General features: G+C 49.3%; 1 protein-coding gene across 1 annotated transcript in view; it reads right to left on the minus strand.

Annotated features, from left to right (window-relative positions):
- LOC142563428 (hemocyte protein-glutamine gamma-glutamyltransferase-like) overlaps nt 1–976 on the minus strand; it is a 28,564-nt gene extending 27,588 nt beyond the window's left edge. Inside the window, exons 1-2 of the mRNA XM_075673986.1 lie at nt 855–976; nt 157–311 (exon numbers count right to left, since the gene is read on the minus strand). Coding sequence (XP_075530101.1) covers nt 157–298 — 142 coding nt within the window. The 5' untranslated portion in view covers nt 299–311; nt 855–976. The remainder of the gene's footprint in view (nt 1–156; nt 312–854) is intronic.
- Nucleotides 977–14,264: the final 13,288 nt, after the last annotated feature.

Consider the following 14,264-nt stretch of genomic DNA (forward strand, 5'->3'; position numbering starts at 1 on the left):
GCCGCACGGCGCGCCCTTGAACGACGATAAAGTGTTGGCGTTACACTAGTTAGGAGCTTCCGCGCACGCGTTAGCACAAATGACCGGCTTCTGGGCTGGTCAAAACAGCTTTGCGACAAATGCGGATCGCACGGCCACTCAAGCATTCGCCGTCACCTTGGTGTTCTCTTCGGCGCGCTCTTTCTTCGCTGAGTCTCCGCTCGCGTTCCTCAAGCGCGTTCCGCGCTGTAGCCAGCGTGTGCGCCGCGTAGGCATTCCAGTTTGGATAGATCACGTAGGGCCATCCGTAGCCGGACATGGTGGCCTGTTTGCTGCAAGAAAGAGGGCAATAAACACGTCAGTGCCGACCTCGCTAATTTGTACATGGAAAAGCTTTAATATAAATGTCGGCGGTGCAGTGCCTCTGCTAAAGGAAAGATGTTCCCGAGAAAAGGGCAAAACTGTGTCCTCGTGAACAATGCGAGGGTGGCTGCTCTACGGGCGAAATCCTGCAGGACCCCAGAAAGGCTTGCTTTCAGCGAAGGTAACTCCAGTAACAACAGTCCTTAGAGTGGAACGATAGCACACGAGACATCTCATTGGTCGCGAAGTTACCATTGGCACTGACCAGCTATAAAAACCCTGAGGCACAGGGTCGACACACAGGTACTGTGAACACGAAGTCAGCAGAAATCACGCCTTCTTCACATAAACTTCCTTCGGTCAAACAAACGAACGGTAAAAATTCACTCGCGTCAAGTGCACCTAAAGATCCGTCACGGCCAAACAAGCTTGCGCGCATAACGCATCCCGGGCCCACAGGGGAAGTTGGAGGCCACGCGGCAAGGAAGGTCGAGTGTTTCGGAGCGTCTCACCCGTGTGTTAGTGCCAAAGGGTGTTCCCGCGGTGTAACGACGACGCCTGCGCTGCTGGTCGCCTGCCTCCGCGCTGAATGAACGTGCCGGCACGCGGCCGCCGAGTACGCAGCGTAAGCGCAGCGCGGTCTCTTTGAAGCGGTGGCCCTGTCTTCCGCCACGGGCACGATGCGATGGGTGGGGGAAGCGGCTCCCGGATGAGCGACCCGGTATCGCGCTCGGGTCCCAGTTCGTTCGTCGTCATTCGGGCCCTAACGTTACGGAAAACGTAGCGTCCGCCGCGGGAAGCGCCGTCTTGCAAACTTTCGCGAGGAGGAGTTTCCGAACTCCCGTTTATCAGCGCTCTGCATATGTGGGCATTGCGCGCATCGCGAGCAGTGCGACACATTGATGCGCTCGGTCTGCGCGCGTCACTGCAGCTTGTTTTTTTTTTGCATTGCTTATATTTATTTATTTGTACAAACCGTGCGTGCTTGGGGACGCGTCCGCACAGGGCACACGTACCCCGTAACCATTGCGCAAGGCTCCTGCTCGTCATCTGAAAGTCTAGAAGCTCAGACTACATTTACCCAGCTCTATTTTCTAGTTGAGCTCTTCTTGCCTCTCTTGTCGTGGCCGTGCACTTCACGCCATCGTGAAGTCAATGTAAGGAATATACGAACCCTTGTATAACCCTGGGAGTTAGAACCCTGAGGAAACATAAATACCCAAGAAAGTGGATGGGGAAACGGCGTCGTGGTAGCTCAATTGGTAGAGCATCGCACGCGAAATGCTAAGGTTGTGGGTTCGGTCACCCCCTGCGGCAAGTTGTTTTTTCATCCACTTTCATTTCCATTAATTTATCGTTTCTTTATTTCATTTATTAAGCACAAGTATTTTCCCCTATGTTGTCCTTGGTGTCAGTGTTTGTTGACTTCTTATGATAAAACTAATTGTTAAACAGACCTCAGCAGATATGCTTTGGCATAGTTTGACTGAGAAGTTAAAGTGGTCTCAACGCAGAACTGGAGGTGTTGCTATTACAAAAGAGGAACAGATTTATTCCTAGAAAAAATAATTTTCAGAGCCACGTTGTAATTCCTGCTTTGTCTCGTGGCGCGCAATCTCACAGAATGCAACTTACTGGACATTCACCTTGGGCGGATATTTTACACTCTAAGAAAAGTTTGCACCCTTTGCGTCTGATCTTGCCACACAACAGTAAACGTATCCTGTTTTGCCCGCGATTCCTTTCTTTAACGCAGCGAATCCGGTACTTTCCAGCAGTGGCATAGCTAGGTCATCTGGCACCCGGGGCCCATAGGTCTTCTGTCACCCCCCCCCCCCCCGGGTGTAGCCGGCGGAAAGAGGGGTGTCTTCAGACGTATATGACACCCCCCCGCCCCTCACTGGCCCCTTGCACCCGGGGCCCACGGCCCCCCGGCCCCCCCTGTTGCTACGCCACTGCTTTCCAGTAACGAGCGGCATGCGCGCTATCAGCACGACACAACACTGCCGACAGGAAAGTAGCGGGCGCGGCGTTTTCAAGAGAGGAAACGCAAGCAAGGCAGATGACGATTACGGCTGGGCGCGTTGGTTGGGCGGACGTATACACAAGTTCCTTGTGCGTACGTCCCAGTGGCTTACAAGAAGCTTCGAGAGAACGGCACAGTATTCTCCCTTCGAGTGCAACCTGTAAACTGCAACCAGTGCATGAGGCGTCTACTGCCGTCGGGCTCCTCTCTCGCGCTTCCCTCTGGACACGCAGCGCCTTCTAGTGGCACCGCCGGGAAGTCCACGCATACCTAGTGGCACATAAACAGTGGTAAATGCCCAGTGGCACACACCTACGGGAACGGACCGCATTTTAGGCTTCACTACCTTTCGGGATTGGCCCACATTTTTAGACAGTTCTATCTCCTGGATCGACCCACATTTTTGGTAGGATAGCTAGACAATCTAAAGGAAAACTGGTCTGAGGACAATACCAAGAATGCTATTCGCATGAATAACTTGCTCCTGAACAAGCGTTAACAGACCTTCAAGTAAGAAAGGCAACCAGAACAACGTTAATGAGATAAAAGCAGGCAGGTCCACCTGAGGAGGTTTCTTTCTGGCCTGCTACTCTACGTAGGGGAAATGGGAAGATGTTCTCAGAAGGTGCCAAGCTAGGCTCAAGCATGAGTTTTCCGGAGGGAGCGTATACCCATGTCTTAATATGGAAGGCACGCTGAGGCACGTTTTGGATGGTGCAATAGCAAACCGACGTATACGTATATTCGCTCATGCCTAAATGTACGCAAACGGCTGGTTTCATCGAGAATGCTACTCCGGAAAATTTGTCGTATATGCTTGCAAGAATGTGGATTGTGCCCTGGTTGGTGCCAATGGTAAATCATCCTGTGAAAGTGAACTGCAGCCTCTGGCAAAAGGCTGTCTGACAGAAGGCTGTCACCTGGCATCCTGTTTTACGGTAACGCGGAGAATCCGACGAATATTTTAGGGGCATCAAGGGCTCCTTAAGTGTTTGTTTGCACTGTGAAGAGCATGCTACATCAATATTGTTTACTATATGTTGACTGCATCTTCAGGGTAAGCCGGCTCTTAAGCGGAAATAGGCAGCAACTTCTTTCATTTTACCGTATGTGAAGCCAGAATATTGTCTGCAAGGAGGCAGCGGAACTTTTCAGTTGAATGACAGCGTGTGCTTTGGATGTCTAGCGAACGAAGCTGAAAATTCTGAGGTTTTACGTGCCAACACCACTACTTGAATATCAGGCACGCTGTAGTGGGGAGCTCAGGAATAATTTGTACTAGCTGGGGTTCTTTAACGTGCAGCTAAATCTAAGTGCACGGGTGTTTTCGCATTTCGCCCCACCGAAATGCGGCCGCCGTGGCCGGGATTCGATCCCGTGACTCGTGCTTAGCATGCCGACACCACAGCCACTAAGAACTCATGGCGGGTCGAACGAAGTTCGCAAGGAAATGTGAAGGCGTTACGCGTTCAACTGATAATCACTCGAAGGCACGTCTGAGCTGGCCAAGGTTGTCGACAGTCCTGTCGGCATGCAGTCCCGACACCTTTTTTGACGGGAGGATCTAATGTAGGCGTCCCGGGCGGTTTGTCTGGCGTCGTTCCTCACTTTCAGGGTGAGACGCATGCACACACACAGTTGCGGCAACTTCTTCCTTCTTTCGTGTTTGCAGCCGACCAGCGATGGCATCGCCATGAGCCGAATCGCGCGCGAACCCTCGCGGTGCCCCTGCATGGTCTCGTGTGCAAGAACGACAGCGATTAGCCCCGGCCGCGTCCACCGTAGGTGAGCCTCGCGGCACCTTGAGCCGCTGCGTTTTTCGTTCCGCCGGGAATGCCGCTCTTCGCTCCCGCAACACACGGATTCGACCACCGCTCGCTAGAATTCAGCCTTTGAATGTTCCGCCACACGGAGGCCTGCTGAGAAGACTACTTGTGGCCACTGTGCGTTCATTTGCATTTCTCTCGTCTTGGTCTATGCGTGCCGCGTTTCCCAAAGGGTGTAGTCTCAGATAGCGCAATGGAAGCGTCTCGCGAGCGCCTAAATGCGTAGCCTAGTCCCGCACCTAGTTCTACAGGCACAGAGTGACTTCTTGTGGCGAGAGCACATGACCGATTCTATAAAAATGACTGTCTCTGATTCGGTGCAGGCGTAAGCCGAAGATATTTTCCTTAAGAAATCTCGTTATTCTAAAGGAACATCTAAATGCGCAGAGTAACGTTCGTAGGAAAGGAGCGTGAGGCTGAGCCTTTCCTTCAGCGCTTGATGGTAAACACACGCACGCCCGTTATGCATCTTCACGGTCAACGAATCGAGTTTCTCGCTCATTATTACATCGTCCCTGAAGCTGGTGCGTACTTTTATTTAGCATATCAGAGTGATGATCCGCGCTTATTGATCAACAGTATCGAATGTTTCATCTTAATCCAAGCATAGTTGTAGAGCTGCATGCGTATCTATACTATAGCTTCGGAATACATACGAGCGTTTCAGGTGCCTGACCGCAGCGTATTTAGGCTCTTAATTCTCAACCCGCTCGCCATGCGAACCAGTCGCTTCTGTGAAGACGAGAACTAGACGCGACACCCCCCGTGAAAAAAAAAAATAAACGCTATAGTCTCCCTTCAGGTAGAAAAGCGCGGATGCATCGCGCACACGATAGCGCGGACTGCGCACAGCCCACGTCAGCAACTCGCGTTCTCGTTTATGAGCAGAACAACCTACAATGAAGCGTGTCGTGTCACCCACGACATTACAAGCACATTGCACTTTGAAGAGCAAACCCTACCTAACTGCGCAGTCGCACAAATTTGCGCTGCAGGCGCCGTCCGTAGTCGGTAAAGAAGGCAGGCCCAGACGCCAGAAAGTCCACATATGGGCCTTGAAGAGGAAAACATCACTGAGAAATCTACGTTCCATCGTACAATTTGAACACGAAGGAAACAGGTTTTTGTTCATTCGCATCTAGCAGGCGAGGCCTCGATTAGGTCTCTCAAGCATTCTAGATTTTTTTTCGGTGCAGCGTAATTTCAATGAGTGTGTGAGCCATGCACACATGAGACCAGGATTTGTTACGCGATCTTTATGTCCTTGTAGTGCTCGCTTATGCACCGGTGGTAGCAAGCCGTAGCGATTCGTTTTTTTTTTCTTTTTCTTGACATGCTGCTGTTTGGCGCAATAAGCAGATTTCGGAGCAAGTTTGGGAGGTGCGGTTGCGAAATATTTCGACCTTTTTGAGGGGGCTTCTATGTGCTCAGCGCTGAACTTAGCGAACCATCGGCGGCGACGTGCGCGAGAGCCGATATTTTTACAGTCAGCATTTGACAGCGTTATGTCAGGACAGCGTAGTTAGTCAAGCTGGTCGAGGAACCCCTGTGCGCTGTCGGTCAGCGATGTATAATTTTTTTACTCCGTAAAATTCCGAATGATGGTCCACCGATTCAAGTTTGCGCGCTCTTGATTTAGGAGTGGTTTTGTATTCTTACTAAAGTAGAAAGAAGAGGTAAAACGGCCAGACGAAATTAACTTCTAACCCCGGCGACTGCAGAAGCAGCGCGCGTGTACTCGGCAGAGAACATTGGGATAAGGAAACAATGGGCGACTCCTATTCGAAGAATTTTTTAGGATGGGAACGCTCAGAGAATAATGTTGACTGCACTCCAGCGGTAGTGTATCGGGCTAATACGGGCTGTCCCTTAATCGCGCTATTTCATCTTAAATGGAAGTAAGCGATTCTATAGAAATAGGAAAATTGCAAAAGAAAAAAAAAGTGCATGTTACCTTCCTGTCCTATCCCGGCGGAGTTAAAAGGACACTAGAGGCAAATACTAACTCGACGTGGACTGTTTAAATTCCATTCCAGAAACCTCACAAAGCTTGTTTTGTGCCAAGGAAAAACTTCGTTTACGAGTAAATTGCGTCTCAAGAGTCCGAATACCGTTTTCAAAATTTAAATCTTTCGCCACCCAACCGGGGGATTGGTGACATTGCATACACCATCACCACCCTTTGCTGCCTTCGGTGAGTCAAACGGCGCGCGACAGACGGTGGTACGCTTTTCACCCAAAACACAAACGCACGGCCATAGAGAAACCGAGCCAAGACAGAGCGGTGGATTCGCCGCTGCAGCTAGCTTCAGGTCAAGTGGCGTGGACCGTTCGGGCATCCCGGCACATCACATTGAAGCTGAATTCTCTGCTACTTGCAGTTTGTGCGAGCTTCGCGAACCAGCAGAACCAGCGCAGCGCTACGCGATAACGAAACTACTGAAACGCAAAAGCGTGGGCGGCGCAGAGTCGAGCGAAAACGAAACGTTTCGACCGCCCGCGTCGTTGTCAAGGGTATTGTGAATGAGTTCTTTTTTCTGAAAATGAAATAGAACTGGACAAGTACCATTTTCTTTAATTTTATAATGCAATACAATGATGTTTTTATAAGGGGTGGCTGCGTACTAGTCATAGAATTTAAATGAGGAGTGCCTACGTCATCGGGCAAGTACTTGAATGTCCCCGGAGGAGTATCTAATCATATGCTACATTTACCTGAACTTGTCGATTATTAGGGCTCTGTTCGCGATAATATTGACGATCATGGAGCACTAACCGATTACTTTAGGTTGACTTAATATTTGTCCTTAGTGTCCCTTTAAAGGCGAAAAAGAAGAAACAAACTAGAGGCGTTTTCCAGCGCTCGTTCCGCTCGGACGTGTTTTTCCGTAGCTCCGGATTTTCGCCCCGTTTGCTGGTTTTTCCTCGCTACTGGAACTCTGTTGTTTATGGACCGCTTTGGCGGTTCGTAATTACTACTGGCGCCTATCTACAAGTTCCGTCGTCATCTACAGCCTCCTGCTGCGTCGTCCAACTCGAAAGCGTGGCAGTTTGGGCGAGTTGGTATGTCATAACTGTTTAAGGCTATTAGCGCAGCTCAGGACGAGCAAAAAAGGAAACAGGTAGGGGTAATCAAAAGGAGCGGAAAACACCCTGTTTTCCGCTCCCTTTGATTACCCCTACCTGTTTCCTTTTTTGCTCGTCCTGAGCTGCGCTAATAGCCTTAAACAGTTATGACATACCAACTCGAGTTCTTGCGCGGCTTCGCGAGCGCGAGTGCCCCCGCGGCACTCGCCGCGTTGGCGCGGAGCATCCATGCAAGCTGCTGTCCGCTGCGTCGAGGGAGCGGAACATTACCGATGCAACTGCCATCCAAGTCAAGAGCGTCTCCTTCTTGGGGACAATTGCAACGTGCGCAGGCGGTACCCTGAGGATGGATACCACCAACATGGAGCAGAACAGCCCTGCTGTCGTGGCGCACACCTCGGCCAAGAGAACGAAGGAAGCTACTGGCCTTCCATAGGATGAAAATGTAGCTCCAGCAGCCCCGTATCAAGACGATACGACTCTTGTAACACACACTGATGCCAGTGTTAATGGCACCATGATTCATACAGCTCTCGTGTGTCCATTGATACCTGAGGCAGGCCATAGGTGCTCGTAGGTTGCCGATCCTGCACCACCGGCCTATCTTGCCGAGCTTGCTGCCGTACGAGACGGCTTGGCCGCGTTGCTACCTACTGTTCAAACTGCTCGATACTCTCAACTCATCATTCGCACAGACTCTACTCAAGCCATCCACGACATACGTAGGGTATCTCGGTCCACTCTATTCTCAGAAAGCATTCACCGTCTTGCTGCCACTACGAATACCCTCATACGCGTCCAGTGGGTGCCTCAAGCAGCCCTACCGGGTCTCCTTGAAGCACGTATGGCAACCCACCCACAGATTACAACGTACCCACTTCCAGATTTTCCCGAAGACGCCTGCGTACGACTGATACGGGAAAAGGAAAATCTCCGACGTGCCGCACCTCCGTGTGGGTCAGACCTCCCTGGTGGGTTAACCCGCCGAGAGGAGGTTACGTTAAGGAGGCTACGTGTCGGGGTCGCGCTCACCCCGTCTGTGACCGCTCCTTGGCCACAACAGTACCATGGTCCTTACGGCTCATCGGGCCCATTTGGTAACACAGAAATCCAAAATGTGACAGTGACACACCTACTATGGACGTGCCCAGGACTTCATCTAAGCCGTCTCCGCCACCTCCGGACAGGCCTTCGGCCTGTCCGCCCACCCGATCTTGAACGTTGGATTCATGGACCACATCATCGCTCACTACTAGATTTTTTGCACGAGTCGAATCTGTTCGTGTACTTTTAACATCCTTTGTATTATGCGTAAGGGCAAGCTTCCGAATAAAAAAAAAGAAACAAACTAGAACACCTCTTATGCTTACTACATAAGCTACTGGGTTATGATCGTGGGGTAAGCGGTAGATAAGTACGCACGGGCCCTAAACTCCTTTTGTAAACTAAACGTTTGCGAATGAAATACGTGAGCGTCGTGCACACTGGTGAACTTCAAGAGGTAAGCGTGTCTTTTAGTTATCATGTATCCGCCTTAATTTCCGGCTTGATAGCATATATCTCTCGAGCGATATGAAAGGGAACACACGAAACGGCTTCAAGAGACCGTAGGGGCTAGGCACGCGTATTCCACGTAAAAATGTTCCACAAGACTTAATGCGCGACAGCAAAGCTACTTGTTAGATAATAAAAGATGTCAGCGTCAAATCCACACATCACGAGCAATGAATTTGGTGTTCCCTCTCGTACTGCTCGCGTGCCCGTTTTCCTTGTGGCCTGCATACAGGTACTACACGCGCTGTCGAACTTCTGTACTGAACTCGCACCGTGCCGAGCGCCGTGCGAGCGCTGGAGCGCGCCAGGCACGTGAGCAATCTGTGCTTGCTGTGCAGGCCGGCCGGCGGCCGTGAGATGCAGGGCGTCGGCCGCGGTCTGGCATGCTGACCTGCGCCGACCCGCCCCTACCGACTCTGCACACGCTGGCGCCGGGTCTACTGTTCACCTGTCACGTGCCCCGACGGTCGTCCGAAGCGCGCTCCGGGGCGCGTAATGCCGCTCTGACGCCGCCGATCGCCACTGTTGCGGACCCACCAGGGAACGCGGCGAAGCGCATACCGCGTCGCCCCAGTACGTGCGCGCGCACATCTCCCAAGTCTGCGCAGGCGGTGGCCGTAAGTGCGCCGTCGCTGTGCGCAACGCAGCTAAATCAGCCGTCCATTCTGTCAGTGCTGGTGCGCCGTATTAAGGCGAATGTAAGCTGTGGCGTACCATGAGGTTTGGCGTGCGAATTATGTCTGTTTGAAATTGATGCATTGATTAAACGGTTCACTGGGCACGGGAATGGCGGTTCGGCCCAGTGCGAGCAGGTTGGAATGAAATGTGCCTGACGCTGGAGGATTCCCTGAAATTGGAGCATTTATGAAAACGCAAAGAAATGGTTCACATTTTGACATGTGCAAGTCAATACTTTGCGCTGTGTTTGGTCGCCGTGGTGAATTAAGGGTCCGCGCAGAGGCGATCGACTACCTTCACTCTCGAATACTTCCTGTATAGTGCGATGAGCCAGTCCCCAGAACTTACTCCATTTGTGAACTAATTAAGCAGCGACAAAGCGAGAGGCGGGAGCGGAGAAAAAAAGAAAAAGAACAAAGCGAGCAAGAAGGAAGAAGAGGTGCACAGAATACGATATATAGGTGCCATGTTTGAAATATTTGCCGCCAGTCCAGCGCTCGTAAGCTACTTATGGAGAGTGAACGCCAAGAATCAAGTGTCTATAGATATGGCAGGGTTCTATATTGGCATTGTGACCCTTTTAGAAAGCGGTGCGATTCGATGTACTCTTCTTATTTGCCAGACAATTACGTCAGTCATTGTTCCTTCTTATTCTTTATTGCCCTTATAGTTAATCTAAGCACGCTTTGATTCCAAGCACCTTCCCACGCTTTAAGGTACCGTAATCAAAAGAATAGATAGCAGAGTTCGTGGTGCGCCTAAGCTTGTGTTATTACGGTTTAGTCTCATTTACCCGTTTCGCGTTGGCAACCGAATATTTGTATTGAATTCTGTGCAAAGCGAGACAGTGCACAGCGCAGACGTGCGTCTCTGTATGGAGCTGTGCTCGCACAACCGCTCGAGTCGATTTCGTTGCGCTTCGACTGCAGCAGCTTTCCCGTGACGGCGATTTCCCGATGCGAAGGAGATTTAACCGAACTAATTCACCACTATATGTATACTACTCGGCGCCTTTAATTAGGTGGTTAGACGTAAGCACCGTCCCCGCTCTGCGTGTTTCTCTGTGCCAGGTGGGTTGTAAACAGCTTCAGATTATACTGGATTGAAGCCAATGCTACGAGCTCGTTTGAGCGTCTGCATTTCCTTTTTTTCTTCGCCAGATTCCGCGACCCTTGTTTTGCGACACAGAAATTGAGCCTCTAACGCGTCGTTTAACGAGAATTTTCTCTGAACCGTAGTTTTAGTGTTCATAATATCATCATCATCATCATCATCGTCGTCGTCGTCGTCGTCGTCGTCGTCGTCGTCGTCGTCATCATCCTCATCATCATCGCCATCATTATATTGTCTGTCCACTGCAGGACGAAGGCTTCTCCCTGCGATCTCCAATTACACCTGCCATGCGCCAACCGATTCCAGCTAGCGCCTGCGAATTTCTTAATTTCATCACCCCACCTAGTCTTTGGCACCCATTATGTAACCCTAATGGTCCACGGGTTATCTACCCTACACATTACATGACCTACCCAGCTCAATTTCTTTCTCTTAGTGTCAATTAGAATGTCGGCAATCCCTGTTTGCTCTCTGTTCCAAACTGCTCGTTTCATGTTTCTTAACGTTACGCCTAACATGCTTCGTTCCATCGCTCTTTGCGCGGTCCTTAACTTGTTTTCGAGCTTCTTTGTCAGTCTCCAAGTTTCTGCCCCATAGGTCAGCACCGGTAGAATGCACTAATTGTAGACCTTTGTTTTTAATGATAATGGTAAGCTTCCAGTCAGGATCTGACATTCTCTGCCGAATGCGCTCCAACCCATTTTTATTCTTCTGTAAATTTCCTTCTCATGATCAGGGTCCCCTGTGATTAATTGACCTAGGCAAACGTATTCCTTCACAGACTCTAGAGGCTGACTGGCGATCCTGAACTCATGTTCCCTTGCCCCGGCTATGATCATTATCTTTGTCTTCTGCATATTAATCTTCAACCCCCTCTTATACTCTCTAAGTTCCTCAATCATTTGTTGTAACTCGTCCCCAGTGTTGCTGAACGGGAAAATGTCATCTGCAAATCTAAGGTTGCTGAGATATTCGCCGTTGATCCTTACTCCTAGGCCTTCCCAGTTTAATAGCTTGAATACTTCTTCCAAGCACACAGTGAATAGCATTGGAGAGATTGTGTCTCCTTGTCTGACCCCTTTCTTTATAGGTATCTTTTTACTTTTCTTGTGGAGAATTAAGGTAGCTGTGGAATCTGTAAATACTTTCCAAGATATTTACGTAAGCGTCCTGTACTCCTAGATTACGTTATGCATCTATGACTGCTGGTATCTCTACTGAATCAAATGCGTTTTCGTAATCTATGAAAACCATATAGAGAGGCTGATGGATCTGGGCGGATTTATCGATTACCTGATTGATGACATCGATGTGATCCATTGTAAAGTATTCCTTCCTGAAACTTGCCTGTTCCCTTGGTTGACTAAAGTCCAGTGTTGCCCTTATTCTATTGGAGATTATCTTGGTGAATATTTTATATAATACTGGAAGTAAGCTAATGGACCTATATTTTTTCAATTCTTTAACGTCTCCCTTTTTGTGGATTAGTATATTGTTGGCATTCTTCCAGTTCTCTGGGACCCTTGAAGTCGGTAGACAGTTTGTATGAAGGATCGCTAGTTTTTCAAGCATTATGTCGCCTCCATCTTTGATTAAATCGACTGGTAGTTCATCGTCTCCTGCCGCTTTTCCCCGTTTCATGTCTTGCAAGGCCCTTCTAACTTCATCTCTAGTTATAGAAGGAGCCTCTGTAACCTGTTCATTACTACTTCCCATAGAGGTGTTGTGGCTGCTCTGGGTATTGTACAGGTCAGTATAGAATTGTTCCGCTGCTGTTATCATACCTTCAAGATTGCTGATGATATTTCCCTGCTTGTCTTTCAGTGCATACATCTCGGTTTGTCCTATGCCAAGGTTCCTTCTCACTTATTTCAGGCTGCGTCCATTTTTCACTGTTTCCTCAGTTCTTATCACGTTATAATTTCGAATATGCCTTATTTTGTTCTTTTGATCAGTTTTGACAGTTCCACGAATTCTATCTTATCTCTTGAGTTGGATCTTCTCATTCTTTGCCGTTTCTTTATTAGGTCCTTTATTACTTGGGAGAGCTTGCCTACTGGTTGCCTTGGTGCTTTACCTCCCACTTCAATTTCTGCTTCTGAAGCCAGCCTAGTTGCAGTTTCATTCATTGCCTCTATGTCATCTTCATATCTCTGTTCTAAGGCTGCATATTTGTTTGCAAGTGCCAACCTGAATTGGTCTGCTTTTACCCTTACTGCGTCTTGGTTGACCTTTTCTACTTGACCAATTTTGCTTTTTCTGTCTTCAAATCGAGGTGCATGCTAGGCCTCATCAACCTAAGATCACTTTACTCTAGCCAGCACATCAACATCCTTCATTGTGCTGGGATCGGCAGAAAGCACGAAATCTATTTCATTTCTTGTTTCATCATTAGGGATTTTCCAGGTACACTTCTTGTTCCAACGCTTCCTGAAGGTGTTCATTATTCGCAGCTTATTCCTTTCCGCGAATTCTACCAACATCTCTCCTCGAGTGATCCTAGAGTCCACGCTATAGTTGCCATTTGTTTGTTCGCCAGCCTGCTTTTCCCCCACTTTTGCATTAAGGTCGCACATCGTCCGTGATTGAAGTCGTCCAAGTTGGCTGTGATTTGCCCTTGTTTAAATGTGAACGGCGTCGTCACCGCTAGTTCACCTTTAACAAAAAAAAATGCTATGCTGAGTGCAGCAAGCAGGAAGCTTTATTAAAAGGAAAGTTGGCCCCATCCGCCTGAAAACTCGCACCAAGCTGTAAAGGAAATTCATGCGAAGTCTCTCAGAAAGAGTGTCTAATAGTTAGAGAATGTGAATCCGGTAATCCGCCCAAACCGCCCCAGTTGGCCGGAATAGCGGATACGCTAAATGACTAACTTTTACCGGGAAACGCTGGCGGCGAACACTATGCACGAAGGCGAGCTTTCCCGTAGAAATGTGGCATCCTGCATGGGCCGCGATGTGTGGATGCTATGAGCGTCCCCTTTGGGACGGGGGCGGTGGATTGCACCACCATGCTCTTGTCATTATATCGCCTAATGTCCGACCTATGGTAAAAAGAAAAAAAAGAAAAGGAAAGAAAAGAATGCGCGGAGGCTAGCGCCATCTGGACAGTGTCGTTACGAGTAACCGAGCTCGCCGCGCCTCTCTATGAGTGACAGAAACTCTGGAAAAGGGGTTTCTGTTCTTTTCTGGTATATTCAAAATACAATCCGACGCTATCATTTCTGTAGGTTGTGTTTAGGTGGTAATCTACGATTTTTCTGACGGATCTTACTTAGAGTGATTCAGTTAGGTCAGTAACGCCTCCGCGCCACGGGGGAGGGCCTGCGGGTTTGTGGTTCGGAATGATTTTTCGTCAAACGACGTCCGACGCAAGACACCGGTCCAGTTGTTCTACTTTTTTTTTTTTGCGACACGGCGTCCTTAACGCTATCGCGTTAAAAATACGGCACCTAAAGGAAGCGTACGTAAATATATAGTTAGCGAGTAAATCACGTCGAAGACGCCACGGTAACAACTGCAACGAAGTATGAACCCATCGCGAGGCTTAGCTTTCTTTCCATCTAAAGGAGAGCAATAGGCCTCGGTATCAGCGTTCCAATCATTTGCCTTTGTTGATTGCGCGGCGAATTTTAAAGTAAG

This window comes from Dermacentor variabilis, chromosome 1, assembly GCF_050947875.1.
Source record: "Dermacentor variabilis isolate Ectoservices chromosome 1, ASM5094787v1, whole genome shotgun sequence".
NCBI classification, from domain to species: Eukaryota; Metazoa; Arthropoda; class Arachnida; order Ixodida; family Ixodidae; genus Dermacentor; species Dermacentor variabilis.